General features: G+C 42.1%; 2 protein-coding genes across 8 annotated transcripts in view; one reads left to right on the plus strand and one right to left on the minus strand.

The window, feature by feature from the left end:
* Positions 1-21,269, minus strand: part of ATXN7L1 (ataxin 7 like 1) — a 488,131-nt gene that overhangs the window by 102,806 nt on the left and 364,056 nt on the right. The gene's annotated exons all lie outside the window — the stretch shown is intronic.
* Positions 2,437-21,269, plus strand: part of KMT2E (lysine methyltransferase 2E (inactive)) — a 65,610-nt gene continuing 46,777 nt past the window's right edge. For 5 of the 7 annotated variants that reach the window (XM_075274074.1, XM_075274075.1, XM_075274076.1 and 2 more), the window contains exons 1-5: positions 2,437-2,909; positions 15,040-15,224; positions 16,659-16,773; positions 18,525-18,748; positions 20,310-20,390. In XM_075274074.1, the coding sequence (XP_075130175.1) occupies positions 15,154-15,224; positions 16,659-16,773; positions 18,525-18,748; positions 20,310-20,390 (491 nt within the window). In that variant the 5' untranslated portion in view covers positions 2,437-2,909; positions 15,040-15,153. The remainder of the gene's footprint in view (positions 2,910-15,039; positions 15,225-16,658; positions 16,774-18,524; positions 18,749-20,309; positions 20,391-21,269) is intronic. The other 2 variants (XM_075274078.1, XM_075274080.1) reach the window with 1 other exon arrangement.

Below are 21,269 nucleotides of genomic sequence, written 5' to 3' on the forward strand. Positions count from 1 at the left end.
GAAGTTGGACCGAGACAGAAGAGGCGGGGTTGCAGCTGAAGATGGAGGCGTCGCTGGAAAGAGCTCTCGGGCAGCAGTGGGGACGCCCCCTTTACCATTTAAGCGCTGGGGCCTGCCCTCATTGCTGCTAACTCATTTGCATACCGGTTAAAACCGGTATTTCTAAAGAACAGCGCCGCAGAGACCACATCTAAAGGTAAAAGACGAATAGCCTTTCTTAAGGCTATTCCAACGTCGTAATTAGAAAAAAAATGTTTGTTTAATGGTAGAATCCATTTAAATATTAATGGAGTTGTCTCACAATACACACAAAATTCTTCTCCATCTACACGAAAGAGGGGGTAAGTACCTGATCATCGGCGGTCCCAGTTGGAACCCAAGCAATCAAAAGAACCATGTGAACGTGTGACCATGAGCGGCAATCTCCAACAGCACCATAGAAGATAATGGAATATTGGCCACAAAGACACCACCACTCCTTTCACACCAAGAAAGCAGGGTAACTTGACCCCTGGCAATCACTGATCATGGGAATGAGAAGTTACTAAAAACAGCCCCCTCCCCCACCAAGAATTAGTTCTTTGACACTGAATACAAAACCCCCTAAACCTCAGCTCTCTATTACAACATTGCAGATAAGACACTGTAGTTTATGACTACTGACTAGTATTCCTACTGCAGGTCATCCTACAGTGAATTATCTTCTAAGGAAATGCGCATTACACAAAGAACTTGCACTTTCTGCCTAACTAGCAAGCCTTACACGACGTTTACAATCGTGCAGTAAAATGGTGAACTGTAGTCCAGACTGAATCACCCCCCACAGAAACCTTACTCCTCTCGCCCTCCCCCACATCCGTCTCTAACCACTTGACTCGCAGCCAAGCTCTATTGCCAGGCAACGAGGTCACATGACCAGTACCAGACGTGCAGCCAAAAGCATAGAACTTCAGCCGCCATCTTGGTGTGACGCACTTACAAATTTGCAATCTAACAGCAGGCGGTTCGCTGAAGCGAAGACCTCAGGTGCAACAATACTACTTTCTGAAGCAGAGAAAAGACGAATCGAGAAGAGCCGAGCTTTCATTCGGCAGCGCAGCGGAGAGCGACCCTCAGGCTTGTTGCTGCGTTGTTACATAATGGCGCCGAGCTCTCCCTCTGCACCCGCGTCTCCCAGCAGCTCTATCCCCTCCCACCTGCTGCAGCATGATGTCACGAGCAGCCAATCACACAGAGGCCTTCAAGCGCCTCTCCAGCGGCCATTGGACGTCTCCCATCAGCCTTGCCCACCAACAAACAACAGTAAAGAGACGGAATACTTACACGGCGCCATTATAACGCTAGCTACAAGGACAACGAGAAAAACAGAAGAAAAGACATGAATATACAAAAGGGCACGTGTGTACAAGGAACACAGTTTAATAACTACTCAACGCATACAATACTTGGCACGACCAATGTCCATTCACAAGCCCGTTCTCTTTGTCACTGCGTAGGCATAGGTGGAGGACCGGAATAAAGCAAATAAAACCTACGCCTAGCAGCACGACTTCAGCCATTCATCCATCCAGCTAGCTCTCTCCATTGAGGCAGTGTAGCAGTCAGCCAGCTTTTATCAAGCACTTGGAGTCTGCGCACTATTGTAAGCAGCCCCTGCTCATACATCATGGAGACCCCGACAGCGTCTCTCCCTCAGTGGAGAACACCATGGTGATAAGCGCCGAGCTTCTGAAGGAACCGCCTCCATATTCCCCAATAAGAGCAAGCATAGGGCTATGTGTCTACCGTGTATAGCTATATACCCACCCATTTCCACAGACATTCCTGTTGTCCCTCACACCCACCTTCTGCAGAGAGAAGCCACGAAGAAAGAACTAATGCGCAGAAAAGCTACTACAGTTCTGTGACTGGCAATTCTATGCTGAGGTCAAAGCGACTGACTGGACCACTTAGCTGTACTCTTTGGTAGTCTACTAGTCACGGTCCAGGTGGCGTATAGAAGAAAGGTTCTGTCACAGACGCACGGTTATAAAAACAAAAAAAAAAACGACATTGTGAATATTTATTCACATGTATAAGACGTAAATCGCACTGAATACACTACGACCTTGCATTATCGACTGTACAGGACAACATGGCGGGTCTCGCTCAGTATCCCCGCAGCTGAAGAATGCTAGCTATGAGATATACGCCTGACTAGCTCCCTAAACATGTCTACACCTTCCTTTCACTCCATAACTCCACCCTCGTTGCAGGGACATTTTCACATACATCCAGAGATGCACGGCTTCGCCATTATATAATAGGGCATGAAGTTCGCTTTCCCTACGCATTGCTAAGGTGAAGAGGGCGTGGCGCTGTGGTAGGTCAAGCCAGTGCCCACAAGTAAAATGGTGTATCCATCGGTGCACTGGTCGCCATTTTACTTGTGGGCAGGGATGCTGTTAGGCCCTCCACACCCGCAACAGTCTTGTATTGAGTCCGTGGTAGCAAGGTTAGGAAACCCCGTGCAATCATCCGACGCCATTTTCCAGAGAGAGGCAGTGACATAGAGCCAGCGTAGGCTGAGACACGGGAGGAGCGGGGTTTGTACACATTGGGGCTGCAGTCAGCTTAGGTACTGCAAACACCTTTTAGACCTCTTTTCCCGAGCAGTCCTTTCTAGACTTTTCAGTCAGAGCAGTGCCCCTTTATTTGGTGGCTGTGAGTCAGCTCCGTACATCTGTGTAACGGTCCCCGGGGCTGCTTCTGACGTCGCTTTTCCTGTCACCCCACAAGCTGCTGGGAGTGATCACTTGTAGTAGTAGGATTCCGATTTTGCATTAGCGGCCATTAAGCTCACCCTTTACGGGTGTGTGTTTACGTTTTCCTTTTACGGTGTCCTGTTTCCTGGCTTTGGCACGTTGGAGGTAAGTTATTGTGTGGTTTTCTGTTTTTCTTGTGCCATTTTCTTCCACCTGTCTCTGTTTCGCAGCCCGGAATGCTAATGGCAGCACTGTGTGTGTGTAAATACTGGGGTGGGTGTGAAAATCTCCCTGCTGTCTAATGTATACAAGTGTGTGTTCATGTGCACTGGCGGCTATGTTCATATGTGCTTCATCCTTCTAGAACGGGGTCAGGATGGATAAATATGGCGGGTTTATGGTCAACCTAGCTGGCAGTGGTGCTTGAAGGGGGTGGGCAGCCACATTGCATTGCTTTCCTATGTGCCCTGTGCCTTCTATTTCCCATGCAATAACCTTCTTTCTTCTTGCAGAATGCTCCATATAAACCGTGCAGTTGCTTTTCTCCTTCCGTTTGTCTTTCAGGCCTCTTTAAATCATTGGCACTTTGTTGTATTTTACTTCTGCAAAAAGCTTTGAGGTAATTTTTGTGGTGGTTGTGATGCAGCTTTCTAAATTGTTAATGTACTGGAGTAATGCATACTTTCTTTACCATGGGACTGCATGTGAATGCAGATGAATATGTACATGCCCTTCTATAAAACATGGAGGATTTTCTCACCACTGTGCTAATGTGCAGTGCATGTTTAGGTGAAGAGGCTCTTGCTTTACTGTTTGTTCAAATCCTTCTAGGAGCAAATGTCCTTCACCATATAGAGTTTGCATTTCTGTTTGATGGAAGCAATGTATCTGCAGAAAGAAGGCATTTGGTGATCCTGGCTTTGAATATGGCCGGCATTATGGGCAGATTCTGTTGTGTACGCAAAAGGAAAATATGGATGTGATGCTTAGGAGGGCTGGTGTGTACATCCTCTCACACCCTCTGCAAAGCTGTAGGTCTTTCCAGGGCTTTCTGTTCACAGGCTGCAGACATGGATTGGGGGGAGGAACAAGCGATCCTGTGTGTAAGCCAGGCCAGCTCAGACACAACACCATCACACAAAGGAAGGGAGCACCATGCTTCTCTATAGCCTGCTCTAAGATGCAGTCATACACACACGGCTGAGTGCATATATACATAATATGATGTGTGTGTGCCCCTCCTCTGTCATGCGGAATACATTGTTCTTCTATTATGTGTGTGTGTGTGGGGGGGGGCATTAATCAGACTATGTACGGCCATAACTAGATTGTCCCCTTTTTCTATAAATAACACTGACTGGAGGATCATTTCAACCCACTAATCCTAGTAATGTAAGGGACCTTGATAGACATGAAGAGGGTTTTTACTTACTTGGTAACTACAGTCAGTTGTTGTTGGCATCTCCCTCTTTTGTCCTTTGGAGAGGCTAAAAATGGCGGCCCCCGGCTGATGTTGTAATCTAATCATCTCGGGTTCTCCACACCCCATGCAGTACATATGTCTGCAGCACCCACATGTAGGTAAAGAGCCAGAGCTTTTCTGTACATAATGCCTTTATTCCGATATCTGATATGGTGGCTATAAAATACTAATCTTGTTGGATTGTAAAAGACCAGTAATTTCAATATATATCTTACCTATTACTGACCCTTCTCGTTTGAAAGCAAATAGCTTAACCCTAGAACTAGCTGCTTCAACTTGAAATTGAAGGCTGAAAGGCTTAGCAGGATTTCTGTAGGTGCCTTCTGCTGTGGAGGCAGGGGGGAGGTGATAAGGGAGTGCATAGTGTATATACTCCAGTGTATATTGTCTTCCTGCTCTAGTTTAACCCATTGTCATCCGGATGACTTTATACTTAACTGTTCTTATTCAGTATCTTTGTTTATGTTTTTCACTTCTTGCTAGTCTTGGGTTTTGTTGGCGTAAAGCTTCTTAATTTATATTCTTGTTGGTTACAAATTTTCAGCATTATGGTAGTCTTCCTAAGTCTGAATAAGGCTCTGTTCACACTCTTTGGTTTTCATATTGGCAGCTACCAGGTTCATTTCTATTTTCTGTTAATGTACCTGTTGTCATTTTCTGTTATATTTCGTTGCAACAGATGGTTTTTGTTTTTTTTTTTAAGAAAAAAACAGATAATCACCCCTGTTTCTGTAAATACTTGCCTTCCCTGTGGTGTACTGTGTTATTCCTACTAGACATTTATGACTAAACTGACATCTGGGTGTTACCAGTTAGAGGTGCATTACATACTGTTACTGATCAGTCAGGCTCTGTAGGGAGACATCCCTTTGAAACCCAGATGACAATTTTTTGACAACTTACATAAAAATATCTATGATGAGTTTTTGTGTTGATTATTTTTTTTTATTTTTTTTTATAGAAAAACATCTATATGAATAAAAGCCAAAGAACAATATATATAGGCCATAGGTATCAGGTGTGTGGGGGGTCTGATACTTGGCTCCTCTACCAATACCTAATGGCAGAAGCACCAGGTCTACTTTTCAAACAGAATTCTCAGACTTCTGGACTGCTTTTGCCATGAATCGTGTATTGCCGTTTTAAGAAATGCTAATGACTTGCTTTACTGAATACATTTACAGTTTCATATGTATATAAAGTATTAGTCAAGCACTACTGATGCTCAGTTTCAAAAGTAAGTGCACCCATAGACCGTACAGCCATTGTGGGAATTTGATGGGCTTTCCATTTGAAGCCGTAGAAAGTCCAGGTGTAGCCTGGGAATTAATGACTGCACATAATTACCACTAATTGCTGGACTGCGCCTGGATTTGCTATTACTTCAGAGTACAGCCTGGCAAATGAGTGCAATTACATGGCCACCCTTACTTTTGGAATAGTTTGAACATAACTAGTGTTTGACTAGTACTTTACATGTACTTTACATGTAAAATCATAAAGGTGCCCCTACGCATATCCAGCAGGTAGACCCATCTCTCCACCTAGTCTGGTCTTACATGACCGTAATGTAAGTCCGCAATTGAGGGTTTTCAATTGCGGACACATTATATTCAATGTGGCCTCTTACACCACCGGGTGTTTTATCTGTGGTGTGGCTGGGCCTCAACCGTGGTCTGCAATTTATAGGACATGTCCGCAATGGCCGTGAATTGCGGCAATGCACGGACTCGCCCATGGAACTCTATAGGCGAGTGTGGCGGGACACGGACATCTGTGGAGCTTATGTTGCTGATCAGCAACTTGCGGACTGTACATTCAATACGGTCGTGTAAAACCAGCCTTACAGGTGGGGATGTCAGGCCTGTTGAGTTCAACAGGCCCAATTGTTTGTTATCATAGAAGATAAACTTCTGCCAGAGGCCTCTGGAAACAGTATCTTATGCTACTCTCCCAATTGAGGGCACATGTCAGGCCAAGCATGCATGTGTATGGGCTGGTAACTGTTTACATTTGCTGACTTTTCTTGAAAGTGTATGGTGAGCTTAATAATGACATTGATCTTCCACAATCTTGAAAAATTCTTTTGACTGTAAGATGTCAATGCATGCAATTGTCATGTACATGCTATCATAATTCACCATCATGGATTTCCTGCCTGTGAAAAGGAGATATAATTGTCTGTATAAATGATGGGAATGTGGTAAAGGTGCTGTCATATTTGCACTGTTTGTGAACAGTGATGCTAGTGGTTAGTTTACCTTTCAGTGACAAAGTTGACGCTCCGATCACCTTCCAGAGGTGTCTACAGCAACTGCATGCCCATATAGTTCATAGATTAGCATCGGAATAGGAGTGTTGGAAAGTATGGCTTGTTTTTGATACTTTCATCTCTGCCAGAGTAGTTGTCAAAAAAATGTTGCCATGACTCGCCCTGTAACATTTTTGCTCCCCTCCAAGTCACAGTAGTCTGGAGAGAAGTGAAGCCAAGTGTGTCTGGCATTCACTTGTACACTCTACTGAAATACTACTTGGTTTGTCAGTACCAGACAGGCATGTTAGTTTGGGTGCTGGGTGCCCCAGCAAAATGCTGTCTAGTGTTTAATGTTGGTAGCCAGCTTTAGAATAACTCCACTAATCGCAGTTTGCAAAGCCAGCCATACCCTTGAGATGTTTATCTTGTTTGTAGGGCTGGGCAAGTAATTGCAAAATAGCCAAATCCAAAAGTCAGCGCAATTTAATTAATATAAACTTGCTCACATTGATGATATTCGAAGGACCCTTCATTTGAATGGGGACTGCTGGAGATAGCGGAATGCTTACTCAAAAAAAAAAATTGCACAGAGCAGCACCAAAAAAAAGACCTGACCCAGTGAATGCTTACTTGGCTTTCTCTGGTTCTCCCCATTCAAATGAACGGAGCAGCATACAATGTTCGAATCACCCAAGTTCTTGAGATTGGGTGATTACATGTTTGGCACTGGGTGTAACTTTTAACTGGAATATCCCTTTAGGTTAAGGCCCCACAGGCCAGAACCACCGCGCTAAAGCGCTGCAGGAAGAACCGCGCTGTGAACGCATCACAGTTCTTCCTGCAGCGCTTTGAACAGAAAGTTCAGAGTTTTCCTCCGCGGACTTTCTGTTACAATGATATCTATGGGAAATCCACCAGCGTTTCCGTAGATATAATTGACATGCTGTGATTTTCAAAACCGCAATGATTTTGGAAATCGCAGCGTATCTGTGCTGTGACTTTTTTTTTTTTTTCTGCAAAGTGGGCATGGGATTCGCATGAATTCCATCCACTTTGCAAGTACTGTCCAACGCCGCGGCAAAATTGCAGCGTTTCCGGTCCATGGGGCCCTGCCTTAATGTGCAAAAAAAGTAAATTTCTTTACCTTTCTGATACTTTCTTAGACTTTTTACAATACATCTATTAAGGGCGGATCAATGCCTTGATAATCCTTAAAGATGTTGATACACCCCTTTGGATAAAGGTAATTTGTTTTAACTGGAATACCCCATTAATGACTTGACTTTTTTTTTGTCTTTTCCGTTCTTCCCTTTAGCACAGCAACTCTTGCTCTGACTTTTTGAAGTCCAGGTACAGGAATACCCTTGATCATTTGGTCACTTAAAGGCACTGCAGGAAAAACATTACCCACACGTTTTTTATTTATTTTTCATAAACTTTAAATGTGTTTCCTAGTATTAAATGGAAATATTCCTAAGCATTTGAAGGAGTGTTACCATCTGGGGCATTTATGGTGTAACCTTAGGGTATGTGATAGGTCTTATAGATCTAGGTATCTCTTCTGGGATTTGCATCTATTTTGAGACTAGGGTTCCCAAACCCCCTTCTTGTGATTGCCCCAGATGGATAGTAAGCTGCACATGTATGGCTCTCTTTTGTTTTTGGGACTTACAAGTCAAATTGTCCTGATTTGCTTTTCTTGGAAGCCCCATAAGTGAATGGAGAGCGCTGCAGAATACTCCCCTTACCAATTCCACAGTCTCCCATTCCAAAACTTCCTGGGCCGTCTTTTCTACTTCCTCTTGTTAAACAGGAAATTACAGCTCAGCCTGCTTCTGATAAACTGTGTGAACCTACCTTTAACACTCAAGCTTTGAAAGTGTGGTAAATGTCTCATGATTTCTACCACAAAAATGAATCCAGCAAGAGTGAGTTTTATGTAGTGTGATGTACCAGTATGATAGATGACAATACCATCACCATATCCTGTGGTTTCTGAGAAGATCTGATGTTATTTCTTCTTCAGTGTTTTAGTGTGGTAAAACATTAAGCTATGCCTGATGTGCGGGTTTAGACCACTGTGGAAGGCATCTTCATATGGGACATGCTCTTGGCTCAGGATAATGATCATACAGGACCGCACAATTATGCTAAGTGCTCTGTCCAGCCATAACAAACAGAACCACTGTCATTTGAGAATACCAAATAGTGTCAGCTTGATCAACAGTTACTTAATGGCTGCTGACCATGTTAGAGGGTGTAGAAACACTTAGCATTGACAGTAGGAGCAGTAATGCCCAGTTACCTAATTTCTGCATTCATTTTAAAGGAAGAATAACTGAGAATAGGAGCTCCATCTCCATTCACTTGTACACAAGTTCTAAAAATAGCTGAAACCTTCTGGCACAAATGCCAAGATGGGACTACCCCTTTAACTCTGTTGTACTCTAATGAGGCTAACCAAATAATTCTGCAGTGGTCACTCCTTGACGTGTGTATTTTATACATTGATGCGTTATTAGCATCCACCGCTTTTATGGCATGGCCACAGGATCACCGTTTCAGTGGCATCAACTAACCAACTTATAAGGACACTGGACATTTGAATCGGGGCACCCATTTAATAATGCTGCATTCTCTATCAATTTCCTTGCAAACCACAGCAACATAGTTTGATAATGGCATTTATTTTTTTTTTTTCTACAGTTATAAGGGGAACATTTATTAAACTTTACTAGCGTAGAAGTGGCATACTGCTGTTTGCACCAAGAAATGCACCACCTTGTGACCAATGTGTCACTTGAGAACAGAAAGCAGGCTGTGGTGGCGATGGCTTGGCCTGACAGTTTTGCTATAACCCAAACCAGTAAACTGACTTGAGTTATAGTGGAAGACTACACCATTCTATGGCTGGCTAGGATTTCAATTCTTGCGCCCAGGGTCTCTGGCATTGTTCTAGAATTAGTAAAGGGGCACAACCCTGAAAACTATATGACAAAAAAATACCCCACAAACTTAGGCATAATAGTTCCCATTTAGGTATGTGTGCAGGATTATTTGCAAGCTTACAGTAAATCATTGTGGACATACAGTAGACACAGATCCTCCTTGTTCCAGACCCTCCCTGTTTGGTTACAGTTTAGCCATGAACATAACCTTACAGTAAATTTTGTGGGGGTTTTGGCTACTGCTGACTCCAATGGAGTTCCATTGACTGTAAAGGACATCCAAGGCATGAATTACACCAAGGAGATGAGTATTTTATGTTTTCATTCACTTTGCACACATCACTCTGTTTTCTTAGATTCCTCAAAGGAAACCCCAGCTTCTTCTGGCATAATTTGTAAACGAAGAGTAAGTTTTGATTCAACAGCCCCTGATAAATCACTATATGGTAGGTTACCCAGCTTTCTTGGGACCCTGAAAGACATATCTCTCAAGTAATAGAACAATTACAGAGCAAGGATAAGGAAAATGTTTGTTTTTGTACCGTGTTAGCCAGTGGTTATGAAATATAAAAAACAAAAAACTTGCAAGTCTTCAGTAGGTGATACCTTTTTTAATGGCTAACTCATAATGATGACAGAATATGACGTTTTCGATATATCTGAAGAAGGAGCTTAGAGGAAGCTTCGAAACATCATATTCTGTCATCATTATGAGTTACGGAGCGTTCACACTACCGTCGGTGTCCGACAGGTAGTGTCCGCTCAAAATCTGGCACGGACATTAGGAGCGGACACTAGCTGTGTCCGTGACACCTGTCATTCACTTAAATGGGCATCGGGTGCGTTCTTTTGCACTCCGTGCCTGTCCTTCCCTGTCCGCAAGTGAAGATGTCCGACTTTTCAAGCGGACAGAAAAACCCAACATGTAGGGTTCTTCTGTCCGCTTGAGAAGTTGGACATCTTCACTTGCGGACAGGGAAGGACAGGCACGGAGTGCAAAAGAACGCACCCGATGCCCATTTAAGTGAATGACAGGTGTCACGGACACAGCTAGTGTCCGCTCCTAATGTCCGTGCCAGATTTTGAGCGGACACTACCTGTCGGACACTGACGGTAGTGTGAACGCCCCCTTAGCCATTAAAAAAGGTATCACTTACTGAAGACTTGCAAGGAAAATGTGTCATTACATCTCAAAATTATAGAGCAAATCTGCAGTCTCAACTTGTCATTTAACCCAGCTTTGTGGGCACCCTGAAAGGTATATCTAGCAAGCTATGAAACTGTAACCGAACAAGGAGTTTGGCTTGCTTAGTTATGTTTAGTATTCAGCAGTCCTCATTACAACGTTACTCATATATGGTGCCCCAATATAAGAAGGGATCAAAAACTGAGCCTGGAAACTATAGACTGGTCTATCCTCAGTGGTGGGTAAAAGAGGTGAAAGGTTTCGAAGAGTAGCTTTTTGTTATCATTATTTTTATAAGATACTGGGGTAGCTCAAAGAAAGCAACTTTATAACCCCGAATCAGCATGGTTTTATGGTGAATCTGTCATGTCGAGTTAATATGATCAGCTTTTATGAAGAAGTCAGTTCTAGACTAGTCATGGGTAATGTGGCGGTATAGGTTGGCATACAAAATGAAAATGATGGGGGGGGGGATTGTATGCATTTGGGTTCACAATTGGGATCTTTTATTACTGGGGGGAATTGATAGAAGCATGGGCACAGACACAGGCAAATGAAGCTTAATGTAGAAAAATGAAAGGTTATGGATTTTGTTTGAAGAAAAAAAATGTTTATAGTACATTATTAGCAACCAAACAGGGCAGCTGCTGCCAAGGCAAATAAAACTATAGGATGCATCAAAAGAGGCATAGACTCTCATGACAAAAACGTGTTTATGGCCCTGTGTACAAGGAAGTAACTACTCTAGAGAGTGCAAAGAACGGCACCCAAGACTATTAGGGGAATGGGTAGATTGAAGTACAGAGAAAGAATAACAGATTTGGGTTTTTAGAATTAGAGCAAAGATTGCTACAAGTAGATCTAATCACATTGTACAAATGCATGTAGGGATACCTCTAATTCTAGGAGTCCTTAATGCATTTGTTACTTGAATAAATCAGAATAAATAATAGTGGAAGAAGGACCTACATATCATGCCAACATTTTGTCATAAGCATTAGCAATTGCATTTCATTGTTTGATGTTAACTTGTTACTCCTTTAAAGAGAACCTTTCATGTCCTTGGAGATCGGTGGTATTATATTTCACTGGAAAGCTGACGGTGCACTAAATTCAGCACCGATATCCCTCCTCTGTCAGAAGGGTGGGACTTACAACTCAGCACTCTTCCATAGCCTCGTAATGTTCTTTAAGGGCATTCCTCACAGTCCAGTGATGATGCTGAGCTGTAAAGCCTGCCCCTTTGACAGTAGAAGAATATTGGTGCCGAAATTGACAGCACTGATATCTATGGTAACTGGAGCAGTCCCCGTCCGGCTTCTGATTAGGCCCAGATGAATGGACCTATTGAGCAGGGAGTCTTGAGCTGTGGAATACGCGGCAAGATCAAGCAGGAAGCTTCTTTTTTTTTTTTTTTTTTTTTCGGCGATCTCTGACTTGAATGACAGAGAGCACGGTGCTTGGATTTTTCAACAGGGTGATACTTGGACACACTTCAAGGGTTTCCCAGGAATGTCTCTAACCAGGTTGCACACTTCCTTGGCCTGTCTGTTTGCCAGATTTATTGCCAGTTGAGTGTTTATGGGAACACCTGGGATGATACGTTTGGCAATTCACAAGTGTGCCGGATCTACAAGTCCAACTTCAACATCTGTGGTCAAAGGTGGTACCATATGCAGCCTGTATGCCTCCATTCCTAACCCTATCTCCTCTTCTAGTCAGTTTGGAGGCCTATCTAGGTACTGTAGCCTCCTTTTCAATTGCTGCTTTCCCTAGTAAACTTCCCCTCTTGCTGTAATATTGGGGATCACTTCCATATATCATGATCGTATTCCGTTTCATTCAACTTCCACTCCATCTTTGTTCATTTTGATATATACTTGTACAGATGTACTACACGTAACCTGAATTTCTGCAGTTGGTTAAACTACTTCAGTGTGATCTTATCACAGAAGACAACAAAAAGAAATCAAACTTTTTTTTTTTTTTTGTCAATGAGTGTGTTAATTGTATTTAACAAACATTTCTTCTATATTGTCCTTGGCTCTTTGCTACCACCTTTCCTAATTTCAGTCACTATGACAGTGCATGTCCCACAAATCCTATTCAGAACAGAGATTAGATCAGGATAACTAAGAAGGTTAAGCAGTTTTTCTTAAAGGGGCACTGCTGTATGTGTTTACGTACACACTTAAACCTAAAAACCCCACACTTAAACCCCAAAAAAAAAACAAAACAAAACAAAAAAAAAAAACAACAACTTACAAGCCTCTCAAATGGATGACTGTTGCTATTTTCTTTTTCTTTCTTTCTTTCTTTTTTTTTTTTTTTTTTTTTTTTTTTTTAATGTAGATTGTGAGCCCCACATAGAGCTCACAATGTACATTTTTCCCTATCAGTATGTCTTTTTGGAATATGGGATGGAAATCCATGCAAACACGGGGAGAACATACAAACTCCTTGCAGATGGTTTTTTGCCCATGGTGGGATTTGAACACCAGGACTCCGGCGCTGCAGTGCTAACCACTGAGCCACCGTGTGGCCCCCTCTATTTTCATTGTTTCTTGAGGGTTTATTGGCAAACTAGTATTTCTATTCCAAAAGGATCAGATTCCCAGCTATGGACAGTGCTATTTCGGTCTTTTGGACCTAGTCAGTGTAGCACAGGGATACTAGTTTTGCAGAGTGAGAGACTATATACCAGGGTTAGGGGATAATCGTACACATTAGGGAGAGTGTGTGGTCACATAGTGAACAAACCTTCTTATGTCAAGGTGCTCTCTTTCCGGTGCGAAATTCAACTTATTTTCCATATGCAACTGATCTATTTGGCTATATGAAGTTATCACCTTCATCCACAAGGCTCTCCACCATGCTGCACCTCCCTACATTTGCTCCCTCAACTCTGTCTACAGCTCAACCCGTACTCTCCGTTCACTCAATGACCAAAGACTTACATCCTCTATTATCAGAACTTCGCACGCTCGTATACAAGACTTCTCCCAAGTTGCACCACTTCTCTGGAATGCTCTATCCCGGACAATCAGATTAACTCCCAATTTCTACAGCTTCAAGCGCAAACATAAGACACATCTTTTCAGACAAGCCTATCACAAGTCCTAATGTAAACCCTTCCGTACCATAATTAGAATCCCAAAAATTTAACCCTCCTCTGTCCCCGCTCCCACATTTCCCCACATGATATGATGCCATTTCAGGCTAACTATATATGTCCAAGCACCATCCACATGTTAAAGGACACGACTGGTGACAGCTCAAAGTTTTATGTTTGTGTAATGAAAGTCACCTCTATTACAAAAGTGTCTGACCTCTGCATAAGCAATGCCACCCCTGCTACCTCTTGTCACCCCCTCTACCTCATAGATTGTAAGCTCTTGCAAGCAGGGCCCTCAGTCCCATTGTGTGAAATGACTTTCTTTGTAATGTATCTTTCTGTCTGTATTTGAACCCTACAAATTGTACAGCGCTGCGGAATATGTTGGCGCCATATAAATAACATTTATTATTTATTATTATTATGTTCCCTTGGGGATGGGCCACACCACTGGAGTGCACTCATTTGTGGTCACTGGAAATTGTTGTACATAGGACATGTCGTTTTTGCTATTGGATAGTGATTACAACATAATATAGGTGCTTTAGCAGGTGTGACCTACCTTGACACTATTGAACATCTTATTTTGATATGGAATAAGTGTTTACTGTTTCAGCAATGAGATTGTACTTTAGAAATAAGAAAGGTATGCTCAATATACCAGTAACAGGCACTGCAACCGCATGCATGTGGTTTAGAAGTGATGATGGTTGTTGTAGACTACGTTTTTAAAATGGGGTTATCATATTTATTTTATAATATTGATGGCATGGCCTTAGGATAGGCCATGAATATTTGTACCATGAGTGTGTCGTACTCTCATTGTTCTTAGTGTAGTAGAAGTAGCTTTAGGGTACTGCATTACTGTCCCATAGACTTCAGTTGGACAGTACTTCAGTACCGAAAGCAAATGCTATCCTTTTACATTGAGTGTTGTGGCCCCTGGCCTGTAAATATTACAGACACATGCTGTTCTGGAGTAGCTGATATACCGATCTAATATTGATAGCCCATTCTTTGTGATGAAGAGAAGGTTTGTTGAAGAAATCATTTAGTGTTGTCACACAATGGAGTGCAGTTTAGACTGTTTTCTTTGGCACTCATACAATATAAGTGGTATTTGTATTCTGCAAATTGTGATAGACTGGTAAAAAACACCCCTGTTCTCAAGATCACTGGGGGTGTCAACAGTCTGACCTCAACAGTAAGCAATTGTAATTTCCTTGGTATAACCCCATTAAAAAAAAAACAACTTGTATAGTACTTTGGGAAAGAAACTTTAAATTTATTTTTTCTTGCATTTGTCTAGGGTTCGTGGATGCACTTAGATGTTTGCAATGAGCACTGTGGCTGGCATGCCCCAGTGTTTTGGATCCCGATGCAGAGGACTCCATAGTAATCGTATTTATCAGAAGCGAACGTCATGAGCATAGTGGTCCCTTTGCGGGTTGAGACAGCAGAAACTGCATATGTAGATATGGCTGCAGGCTCAGAGTAAGTAAAATGGTTTTCTACAAAAACACTACATTTTTGTTTTCTCTTTTTTTATGTCCAATATATTTATGGTTCAGATTGGCAGTATAAATTAGAGTAGTCTATATGTCTAATATATTTGTTGGCATTGTTTATACTCTACATTCATGTTATTGACCCTAACAATGGACAACTGAGGAGCGAGAGAATATTTCAGCATTCCACAGTAGTGGAGTTATCAGAACTTTTTTGTGAATTTTAGAATATCGGAGAATAATTATTTAAAGGGATTATGCCACAAGGTGAGAACGGAGGACTTTACCCCTGCTGCACTTTCAGCATGACCGCCACCAGGCTGAATGTAGGCGTGACAGGTGGTGGACAGTGCTCCGATTCACTTCAGTGGGAGCAATAGATATAGCTAAAGTACAGCACTCTGCTATCTCTAGCGCTCCCATGGTAGTGTATGCAAGCAGTACCCACCACCTCTCATACCTACATTCAGCCTGGCTGAATGTGCAGTGGGAGTGGGGTGGTTGGGGATACGGAAGAGGTTATATACTATTCGTGGCATAACCCCTTTTATAGAATGTCACTTTTCTTTGAGTTATCGGTGTAGGTTTACAATATGTTTATAGACGCATCTAGTTAAATGATGTATGTGGGGGGGGGGGGGCGTAATGTCTCATTAAGCTGATTTTTAGGATATGCTACTTTTAGGATATGCTTCAATTCCAAAGTTCATGTCTCCTGCGCCAGTGGAGGGTGCACCTCTTTTTTTTGATGAGGCCTCTGTAGGCCTGTGCGCCTGAACACTAAAATGTATGACAGGCATCATTTATGTTAGTAGACCAGCATAAATGACAAAACATCTGGAGGGGTGGGTGGCTCTGCCAATGCCGTGCTCCCTTTCAGGAAAGTGGCGAGGTCATCGTAATAAAATGTTGCCGTTTTTATTTTCTTTGCACAAAATTATATCAGGGTTTTTTTGGCTTTAAGTCCATAAAACTGGTGCACAATGCATAAGAAATATCTCCCTTTGAGTCTAAGGCATTTCAATCTTTCACCAACCTCAGGCAGTATTGCACAAAATTTGGTTGTTAAAAAACAATTAAAAGTCATGTTCTGAAAAAAAAATTGCAGGAGTGTGCAGGCTGATGCTCCTCCAAGGAGGGGGGATGTCTGATGGTTCATTTTATTCTGATGAACATAGAACAGGTCCTATCCTGCTCTTTGTCATTGTAAAAGAATACACTTGGATGACACAAGTGTCATCTGAATGCATTCTGCTGCAAACTTGCCCCCACTTTGGACAACACACTTTCGTCTGCCTAGCCCCTCATACTCTCTAGAATCTGCTCTTGTCCATAAGAGTCAAGCAAACTTTAATTTTGCTAAGGTAGAAATTGAAAGCAATAAATTAAGGCTGTTGTTTTATCTTTTTCCTTCATGTAGACCAGAATCTGTAGAAGCAAGCCCTGTTGTAGTTGAAAAGTCAAACAGTTACCCACACCAGTTATATACCAGCAGTTCTCACCATTCGCACAGTTATATTGGCTTGCCTTATGCGGTAAGTAAGAACTGTAAATGCCTAGCAAAGACATTTGTTTCCTTTTTGTTTAATTGGGTGAATATAAGTATCCATATACAGTGTAAAAAAAAAATTATGTGAAATAATCTTTCAAATTATTCAAATCTTGGAGTTTAGTTAATAGGTGTTGGCCCATTGGGAAAGTGATTAGTGTAAATTGCATAACCCATTAACATAGTTAGATGTCTTCCCCATACAGTGCCTTTCCATTGTGTTGTCATTTTTATTAAGTAATGGCACGTTGTAATTTGTTGTGTTCATCTTAGATTGTATTTAGAGATGAGCGAACACTATTCGAAACGGCCGTTTCGAATAGCACACTCCCATAGAAATGAATGGACGCTTCCATTCATTTCTATGGGAGCTTGCTATTCGGAACGGCTGTTCCGAATAGTGTTTGCTCATCTCTAACTGTATTTACAAGGCTTGCCTATAAACATAACCATACTTAAATTTGTAAACAATTTTTAGCTTTTACTTTTTTAGCTAAGTACACGTTGGAATAGCCTTAAGAGAGACTATTCTTCTCCTACCTTTCTTGTTCTGATCCACGCCACCGTTCCTGAGAAATTTCTTATTTCTTGCATATGTAACTGAGTTTTTCAGACAGCACAAGGGGTGTCCCCTGTGTTGTCCAAAAACTCTCTAGCGACGCCTCTGTCGTCTTCTGCCGGCCGCATCTTCATCCAAAAGCGCCGCCTGCGTGTGACCATCGGCTATCTTCCTGTGGCCTCTTACCCGAGCACCCATTTGGCCACAGGAAAATGGCTGATGGCCATGTGCAGTCGGCGCTTTTGAATGAAGAAGATTTGAAAAATGTTTAACTCTTAATTAATTTTAGTTTAATTGTATACAAATTTAAATATGGTTATATTCATGGTAAAACCCCTTTTAGGCGAAGTACTGCAGATTTAGCTGTGTGTTGTTTTTGTTGTTGAGCCAGAGTCAGAAGTGGATTGAGCATAAGTGGGAAATAAAGTATTTCCTGTGTATTTCCCATTTCATTTGTAGCCATTCTTGGCTTTGGCTCAAAAAACCGCTGCTAAATCTGCAACAAAAAAAAAAGCTGCGTTTCTGCAACGTGGGGCTTTAGCCGTAAAGACGAGATGTTTGTTTATTAAAGAGGACCTTTCACCATATCTGGGCACAGGCAGTGTTATATACTGCCAGAAAGCTGACAGTGCGCTGAATTCAGCGCACTGTCGGCTTTCCCGATCCGTGCCCGGTGTAAAGCGCTATCGGTCCCGGTACCGTAGCGCTTTACAGTCAGAAGGGCGTTTCTGACCATTAGCCAGAGACGTCCTTCTGCCTCGCGGCGCCTATCGTACTGTGCTGTGGAGCGGGGAGGAACGCCCCCTCCCTCTCCTGATAATAGTCGTCTATGGACGAGCTGTGTGAGCAGAGGGAGGGGGCGTTCCTCCCCGCTCCACAGCACAGCGCGATTGGCGCCGCGAGGCAGAAAGACGTTCCTGGCTAACAGTCAGAAACGCCCTTCTGACCGTAGAAGAGCTACGGTACCGGACCGTAAGCTCTTCACACCGGGCACAGATCGGGAAAGCCGACAGTGCGCTGAATTCAGCGCACTGTCAGCTTTCTGGCAGTATATAACACTGCATGTGCCTGGATATGGTGAAAGGTCCTCTTTAAGATCAGATACCTAAAACCTTGAAATGCAAAGAGAACGTTATGTGTTTTTTCAAAATACTATGTTTTTTTGCTTTTTAATCCAGGATCACAACTATGGTGCTCGCCCTCCACCAACACCTCCAGCGTCTCCGCCCCCTGTTCTTATTAAAAATGAAGTGAACATATTTACTACTCCACATTTTGATGAGACGTCGAGTGCTACAACCATCAGCACTTCAGAAGATGGAAGTTATGGAACTGATGTCACGCGATGCATTTGTGGTTTTACCCATGATGATGGGTACATGATCTGTTGTGACAAATGCAGGTATGACAATAGGTTAAGTTCTATAGTATTTTTATGGGATAAAATCATACATTTTTTTACACATCAGAATAAATTAATTGTAAGGAGAATTTTTAATGTCCTCTGATATCAACAGTATTATATACTCTTGAAAGCTGACAGTGCAGTGAATTCGGTGCACTGTCTGCTGTGCGAGCTTGAGGTGTTAATTAAGGACAAAAGGTGAGGTTTCATGGCATGCTGTCTATCTACACACAGCCTATTTTTTAGTTAATTTTTTTTTTTAAATTGTTTATTTTGTTTTTAATCAATTTTTTTTTATTTTCTGGTGCACATTCCCTTTTAAGTAAATGTGTAAAAATTCATGGCTCTGTTATTCTCATCCTGCTTTTTTGAGTTAGTGTTCGAGAGCAGCTTTACATTCACAGTGGTTGTGAGGTTGTGACCCTCATGTATATAAGACAATATGGTATGATACTATACTTGTATGCTCACAGGTTCTGCCATATAATGTTTGAGATGTATTTTCCTCATTTAACTGTAGGTCTTGTGAATTTTCCCCAGAACTGCTGGTTTCAGAATGCGACACAGAACTGCGATATATTAAGCGGACATTTAAAGAGGACTTTTCATGTTCTCGGGCACATGCAGTTTTATATACCGCTAGAAAGCAGACAGTGCACTGAATTCAGCACACTGCCAGCTTTTCTGTTATGTGCCCAGGGGCTGGAGAGATCGGTGCCATTACCGATCTCTGTCCACTGTCAAAGGGTGAGATTTTGCTGCTGTTTTTTGAGCCAAAGTCTAGAATGGCTAGAAAAGGAATGTAAAAGATATATAGGAAGCTCTTATATGTCTACAGTCTGGCCAATCCAGTCTTGGCTTTGGCTCAAAAAACCGCAACAAAATCTGCATTTCTGCAACATGGGGCCTAACCTAAAGATTATCAAAATAAACAGGAGGCCTCCAGAGCTAAATTTCAAGTGTCATAGCAAATGGTTTGTATACTTGTGTTAGAAATTACTCTTAGAAATTGTAGACTGATGCCGTAGGTATGTGTAATACCAATATGCATGAATTAATGCATGAAAAGATAAGCAGTCATGAGTCTCATGAGAACAATGTTCATACCTGGTAGAAGATCAATATGTGCATAGCATAAATTAACGTAAACCCCAATCATAAGCAGCACATACAGTATTCAAGTGCTAGCCATGTGAAGTATTGGCCAACTAGGGTAACCAAAGTAGCAGAAGATCTATCTTACGGCACAAACCCTGAAGTTTCTTTTGAAATGCATATTGAGATTGGTATTGTTAAGTGGGGCTTCTATCTGCTTTAAAAACCGATGGCCAAACTGACCATGTCTGAGTTTAATCTGCCTAGATTTTTAGGCTGTGTTAGTTTTTCTGCTGTGTGGGAATTTGGCCTTTAGAGAATGTTATTCAGCACTGCTACCTGTAGATCCTGTAGTTGAAAGGGCTTTTTGATATTAAATCTTTTTCTGACTGTGAAGTAAAGTGCTTTATAAAAAAAAAAAAAAAAAAAAAAGTTTCTTGCATTATTATTTTTTTTTTTTCAGTGTCTGGCAGCATATAGATTGTATGGGTATTGACAGACAAAATATTCCAGACATCTACTTATGTGAGCGTTGTCAACCTCGGTAAGGTCCACTGTTGCATTAGCTATTTATTTCCTTTTTTTCATATGCTCATATTATTAATACTGCATAATTGACTGTGAAACAGATATAATAGTGAGTGGAGGCTCTAGCTGTCTTCTGTCACTTACTGTCATAATTTACCAAGCTCTGCCTCTAACTTTATAGAAGCTCATATGTGTTGTTCCAGCACTTCTACTCAACAGTTCCCTGACTGTTATAGCTACTGATTACCAATTTGGAATATCTCTAGCTCATTTAAAGGGGTTATCCAGGTTGTAATATAATATTATACACTGCTTAAAAAAATAAAGGGAAAGCTCAAATAACACATCCTAGGTCTGAATGAATGAATTAAATATTCTCATTGAATACTTTGTTCTGTACAAAGTTGAATGTGATGACAAGAAAATCTCACAAAAATCGGGGGCCACACGGTGGCTCAGAGGTTAGCACTGCAGCCTTGCAGCACTGGAGTCCTGGTGTTCAAATCCCACCTCATGTGTCTGGAATGAGTCAGCAGTTCCTGCAAGGTGAAGGCATTGAAGCTATGTACTGGCCCGCCTGTTACCCAGACCTGAATCCGACTGAACACATCTGGGACATCATGCCTCGCACCATCCACCAACGACACATTGCACCACAGACTGTCCAGGAGTTAGCAGATGCTTTAGTCCAGGTCTGGGAGGAGATCCCTCAGGAGACCATCCGCAAACTCATCAGGAGCATGCCCAGGCGTTGTAGGGAGGTCATACAGGCACGTGGAGGCCACACACTATTGACACGTTTTACGCCAAAGTTGGATCAGCCTGTAGTGTGTTTTTCCACTTTAATTTTGGGGGGACTCCAAATCCAGGCCTCCATTGGTTAATAAATTTGATT

This window comes from Leptodactylus fuscus, chromosome 5, assembly GCF_031893055.1.
Source record: "Leptodactylus fuscus isolate aLepFus1 chromosome 5, aLepFus1.hap2, whole genome shotgun sequence".
Classification (NCBI taxonomy): Eukaryota; Metazoa; Chordata; class Amphibia; order Anura; family Leptodactylidae; genus Leptodactylus; species Leptodactylus fuscus.